Source organism: Anabrus simplex, chromosome 11 (assembly GCF_040414725.1).
Source record: "Anabrus simplex isolate iqAnaSimp1 chromosome 11, ASM4041472v1, whole genome shotgun sequence".
Lineage (NCBI taxonomy): Eukaryota > Metazoa > Arthropoda > Insecta > Orthoptera > Tettigoniidae > Anabrus > Anabrus simplex.
Window position 1 is genome coordinate 30,150,173 of NC_090275.1, and position 6,137 is coordinate 30,156,309.

Below are 6,137 nucleotides of genomic sequence, written 5' to 3' on the forward strand. Positions count from 1 at the left end.
TCTTTTCATCTTCAGGGTGAGCAAAGACCGATAGCCTTAATTTTGAAGCTAGCAAAGGAATCTTCAGTCTACTGACGTTCGGAAAGAGTAAAACAGAAGCGAAAGTTAACAATTATTTGGTGATTTATTTACAAAATAAATATTGTACAAAAATTAGACATAAAAATAAGATACATTATGATGTGTTTCACTAAGTCGTATTGGATTATTGTACAGCTATCTGATGGTGCATCAGGGATGAAATCCTCCAAGTCCATATCCACCTCCAAATGAACCGTGACCCAGACTAAGTCCTCCGTAACCACCTCCGTAGCTGCTTCCGAAGTCGTGTCCCTTAACTAGTACAGGTACGGGTTTCTTGACAATCACTGGGTGTGGTACAGGTACTGGTACTGGTTTATGGACAGGGACTGGTACGGGCTTGGGTACGTGGACTGGGTATGGTGCTGGTACTGGAACCTTGACGGGAATATGTACTGGGTATGGTACCTTCTTCTCAACGGGGTAAGGGACTGGTTTCTCAACAGGAACTGGGTATGGTTTAGGTACGTGTACAGGGTATGGCTTATCTACGGGTACTGCTACGGGTACTTTGACTGGAACTGGGATATGTTTTTCTACCGGGACAGGGTAAGGGTGAGGAACAGGTACACCGACTTCCTTGGTGATAGTGATGGCCTTAACGTGTCCATGGCCGTATCCACCACCCAAACCACCCAAACCACCGTAACTAAGACCGCCTCCTCCAATGAAGCCTCCATGACCAAATCCATAGCCTCCTAGACTTGAGCCATGACCAAAGCCTCCTCCATAGCCTCCATAGCCCAGGCCCAGCGTTCCTCGCTTCTCCTGCTTCTTCTCTTCCTCGGCGAAGGAGGCGGAGAGGACTGCGGCCACCACTAAGACACACACCTGAAACATTTAGTACCTGTGTTTGAGTTTCCAGAGTCACTCTGATACAACTGAAATAGTCCATGAGCAGTAACTGTAACATAATGAGTAGTTTTAATGTTGACAAACTTTCTTAGCAATGTAGGAGTCCCCATACTACGAAAAACATGAAATTAAGCAATTTCCTCAATTGTGCTGAAAGTTGAAGGGCTAAAGTGTCCGGAAAAGTTTGACATTGTGAGTCTTCGATAGCTGTATCAAACTATATAAAAACATCACTTTCGGCCTAAATGCAGCTCCGGAAATATAGTCTTACATCGCTTGTTTCTTTACTCGTTTGCTTTTCTGCATTCAAATCCTAGCCAAATTAACTTATTTGCATAATTCTTTATGCAATGTGTTGCTGGGTTCAGTAACCTCAGGAATATTTTGATTTTTTGAAAAATGTCCACATCGAATATAGTTATAAGGGCTTAAGTGAAACTCTGCATTAACACCCACATTAGCGCTCGTAGAGGTAGCAAAAGGTAGACTGCTAATCTAATCGATCAGATAACGATGGTTAAGAAATGGTGTACAGACTATGGCTTATCTACGGGTACTGCTACGGGTACTTTGACTGGAACTGGGATATGTTCTTCTACCGGGACAGGGTAAGGGTGAGGAACAGATGATGATGATGATGATGCTTGCTGTTTAAAGGGGCCTAACATCGAGGTCATCGGCCTCTAATGGTACTAAATGAGACGAAATGGAATGACAAATTAAAAAGTCCAAAATTCTCCACTGACCAGAATTCAAAACGTGAGGACGAAGAACGAATGGATGGATATGAATTTAAAACAATCAGTGGATGCGACCCGCAATGCCTTACATTCACAGATTCTGACGTAAAACAATATGATTACTGACCAAGGGACTGCTGCTATAGCATAACATTGAATCGATGATGCTTGCAGTCTAAAAGGGGGCCAAAATCCAAGTTATCGGCCCCTCATAACGGTACTTATCGCTAGGAATGTAGAACCATGGTATTTGTCATGCTGCGGTACTAATCAAAAGTAGCAGAGACTCGCGGTATTCCACACATTATGGTACCACTCACAGGTTATGAAATTCGACATATACTACAGAACTATGGTTTTTCTCACATTGCGGCGCCATTTACAGGCAACGCAACCCTATGGTGTTCAGCACATAAGAGTACTAACCACAGGGACCTTCCTCTATCCCGTGGTGTTCTTCATATAGTGGGTACTAATCACAGGCAAGGCAGAACCATGGTAGCTATCATCCCATGATCCCGCTCATATGGTGGTACTAATCACAGGCACTGCAAAAGCCGACCGCACGGTGCTCCTTTGTGCTACTAATCACAAACCTATTTGGTACCTAATATAGTGGTACTACGCGCAAGTAAAAGCGACCCATGATGTCCTCCGCGTGGTGGTACAAATCACAAGTAGTTTCATGGTTGCAAGACAATCATCCCTTGGTCGCCCCTTTTTAGTCGCCTCTTACGACAGGCAGGGGATATCGTGGGTGTATTCTTCATCTGCGTCCCCCACTGGGGAACAGGTACACTGACTTCCTTGGTGATAGTGATTGCCTTGATATGTCCATGGCCGTATCCATTTCCAGTTATGTTGAAATGATTCATTTTAAAAATGGGTATGTTTTTGGACAGGAGGTCTATCTGGAATTAGAGTGATCTATTTTCCTCTCTAAAGAACCAGAGAAACAAGGAAATGCCATTTGGTCCTTGTTTCAATGACGGTGAAATCCTGACACTCACCTTCCCGCCGTAGAGAGGGGGCAACGACTGCATATAAAAATACTATTATTTTATAAGCAGGCGGCTAACGAAGGAAGGAACCGATTATCCCTCGGTATAAGGAGATCCCCTATACCAAGTGACAACAATCTCTTTGAGAGTGGATGAGCGGGTATGGGTAAGGGCACTCTAGTCCTGGGGACAAGAAATTGTTCCCAAAGGCGGAGGAACCAGTTTGGTCAACGGCATTAGGATGCAGAAGGCAACGGGAAACCACTGCATTAAAGATCCTGAGAGATATTCCAATAAATTCACATGGCATGTCTGCAACGTCAAGATCAGAGCTGGCCGTGTGGATCGTCTACCTCCGTTCGGAGATGACGTCTTAAGAAGATTTTCCGACACGATCGTAACCATGGCAACCACTGCTCGTCTATGTACACTAGGTCAGTAGCGTGATCTTCTCACTGTGCGCTTTCTTCCGGTAACTATTCCCTGTAGGTGGGGGCGATAGAATAACATCCACGGTATCCCCTACCTGTCATAAGAGGTGACTAGAAAGGGCCTCAGGGACTCTTAACTTGGCAGCGTAGGTTGGCGACCACGTGCCCCTTAGCTGAATCCTGGCATTACTTCCACTTACTTGTGCCAGGCTCCTCATTATATCGTATCCGACCTCCATTGGTCAACTCTTGTTCTCTTCCGATCGCAACAATATTAGGTTTGTGAGGCCTTGGGTGTCTTTCAATTTCCACGTCCTTCGTGGCCCTTGTCTTTCTTTCACAGACACCTGCATTCTTCGAAGCGTCTGATATCTTCCATTCTCCTTCTGATTAGTGTTAATAGAGGATGGCTGCCCAAGTTTACTTCTTCTTAAAACAATAATCACCACCACCACCACGTTAGTTTAGCACATGGTACGTTGCTACGGGTGCCTCCGTGGCTCAGGCGGCTGGGTTCTGTGGTTCAAGTCCCGGTCACTCCATGTGAAATTTGTGCTGAACAAGGCGGAGGCGGGACAGGTTTTTCTCCGGGTACTCCGGTTTCCCCTGTCACCTTTCATTCCAGCCACACTCTCCACTATCATTTCATTTCATCTGTCAGTCATTAATCATTGCCCCAGAGGAATGCGACAGGCTTCGACAGCTGGCACAATTCCTATCCTTGCCGCAAGATGGAGGCTTCATTCATCCATCCCTGACCCGGTCACTGACTGGAAAACAGTCTATTCATTTTCACGATGCTACGGAAGGTTACAGCAAGCAACTTCAGGGACTGATAAAATAACATGAAAAATAAAAACTTTGTACTTGTACATTGTCTCCGTTACATCAAAAAGCTTAGAATCATGGATATGAATTTTGGACTTAGAAGGCTAGAAAGAGAGTACAGATTCTTCGGTTGTTTCCTCTCTTAGTAGCCTTTTACAACATCCAAGAGGCACAGATAATGCATCCTTTGCCTCCACCCACAAGGAAGATAAGAGAGTTCCGATAAATAGAAAGACATTTGAGTGTATTCACAAAAGACTAATGAATTGTGAGAAAATGAAAGACATTCTAGACCTCGTAAATACAGTATGTTGTTGTTTGAGTCGTCAGTCCATAGACTGGTTTGATGCAGCCCTCCATGCCCCCTATCCTGTGCTACATCTGCTCTAATCTGCTTGTCATATTCATACTTTGGTCTATCCCTACGGTTCTCAACGCCTACACTTCCCTCAAAAACCAACTGAACAAGTCCTGGGTGTCTTAAGATGTGTCCTATCATTCCATCTCTTCTTCTCGTCAAATTTAGCCAAATTGATCTCCTCTCACCAATTTGATTCAGTATCTCTCCATTCGTGATTCGATCTATGCATCTCACCTTCAGCATTCTTCTGTAACACTTAATTTCAAAATCGTGTACTCTCCTCCTTTCTAAACTACTTATCATCCATGTTTTCACTTCCATACAATGCCACGCTCCAGACGAAAGTCTAAAGGAACATCTTTCAAATTCTTATATTAATGTTCGAAGTGAGCAAATTTATTTTCTTAAGAAAGGCCTTTCTGGCTTGTGCCTTCGTAAATATAACCAAAAAACAAACAACCAAATCCCATGGCGCAATAGCCCCGAAGGGCTCTCTCCTACCAAGCGATCACTGCTCAGCCCGAGGGCCTGCAGATTACGAGCCGCCGTGTGGTCAGTACGACAAATCCTCTCGGCCGTTATCGCGGCTTTCTTGACAGGGGCCGCCATATCACCGTCAAATAGCTCCTCAATTGTAATCACGTAGGCTGAGTGGACCTAGAACCAGCCCTCAGATGCAGGTAAATATCCTTGACCTGGCCGGGAATTCAACCGGGAGCCTCTAGGTAAGAAGCAGGCACGCTACCCCTATACCGCTAGGCCGGTAAATATGACACTAATCTAATTATTATTAGCCAGCCCTGCGGTGTACAGTTAGCTTGCCTGTCTATTATTCCAAGGTCCTGGCTTCGTTTCTCGGACATCTGAGGGATTTTAATTCTTGACGGCGGAGTAGAACGCCGTTCACTTGATGTCTCAAGCTCTTAGTTACAGAAAGAAAGAGCACAGTGAGAAGATGACGCTACTGACCTAGTGCACATAGGAAACACTGGTAGCAGATCGTGGTTCACTTGATACAAGCTCTTAGTTACAGGAAGAAAGCGCACAGTGAGAAGATGACGCTACTGACCTAGTGTACATAGACAACACTGGTAGCAGAACGTGGTTCACTTGATACAAGCTCTTAGTTACAGGAAGAAAGCGCACAGTGAGAAGATGACGCTACTGACCTAGTGCACATAGACAACACTGGTAGCAGAACGTGGTTCACTTGATACAAGCTCTTAGTTACAGGAAGAAAGCGCACAGTGAGAAGATGACGCTACTGACCTGATGTACATTGACGACATTGGTAGCAGAACGTGGTTCACTTGATACAAGCTCTTAGTTACAGGAAGAAAGCGCACAGTGAGAAGCTGACGCTGCTGACATAGTATACATAGACGAACACTGGTTGCTATGGTTACAATGGTGTCAGGAAATTGGTGAAACTAATTCGAGATATACCGTCAGCCTAAATACACATCCATGTAAAAAAAGAAATAGCTAGGAATCGTAGATACTTGACGTGCTAATTTGTAGATATATGCGGCGTATAGTTAAATTTTTATTCATCCCATATTAGTTGAACAATGTTTATAATCGGAGAACGATGTTCGTGTCGTCTCAAAATATCCGAGTCTCAAAACATCCCAATTTCCAATGGTGGTACTGTTTTGAAACACAAAATAATAAGAAAAACGTTCACTGTTAACATGCCGAAATACATGCCTTCTTCTAAAAATTTTCTCCCTATCTTGAGGTGTGCCTGCCGTAAAGCCTTGCACAAACATATACGACAGCGTGTCAGTAGACCCACGGACGCCACGAACCCACGCTAAATTAGGCCTAGCTCTATGTT

The 6,137-nt window shown here is 44.4% G+C and overlaps 1 protein-coding gene across 1 annotated transcript; it reads right to left on the reverse strand.

Moving 5' to 3' along the window:
• Positions 1-231: 231 nt before the first annotated feature.
• On the reverse strand, positions 232-2,363 carry LOC136883109 (protein TonB-like). Its single transcript, XM_068229588.1, has 2 exons — positions 2,352-2,363; positions 232-912 (listed from the first exon to the last, which is right to left on the reverse strand). Exons 1-2 carry the CDS (start codon positions 2,361-2,363, stop codon positions 232-234), a joined length of 693 nt encoding a protein of 230 aa, XP_068085689.1.
• Positions 2,364-6,137: the final 3,774 nt, after the last annotated feature.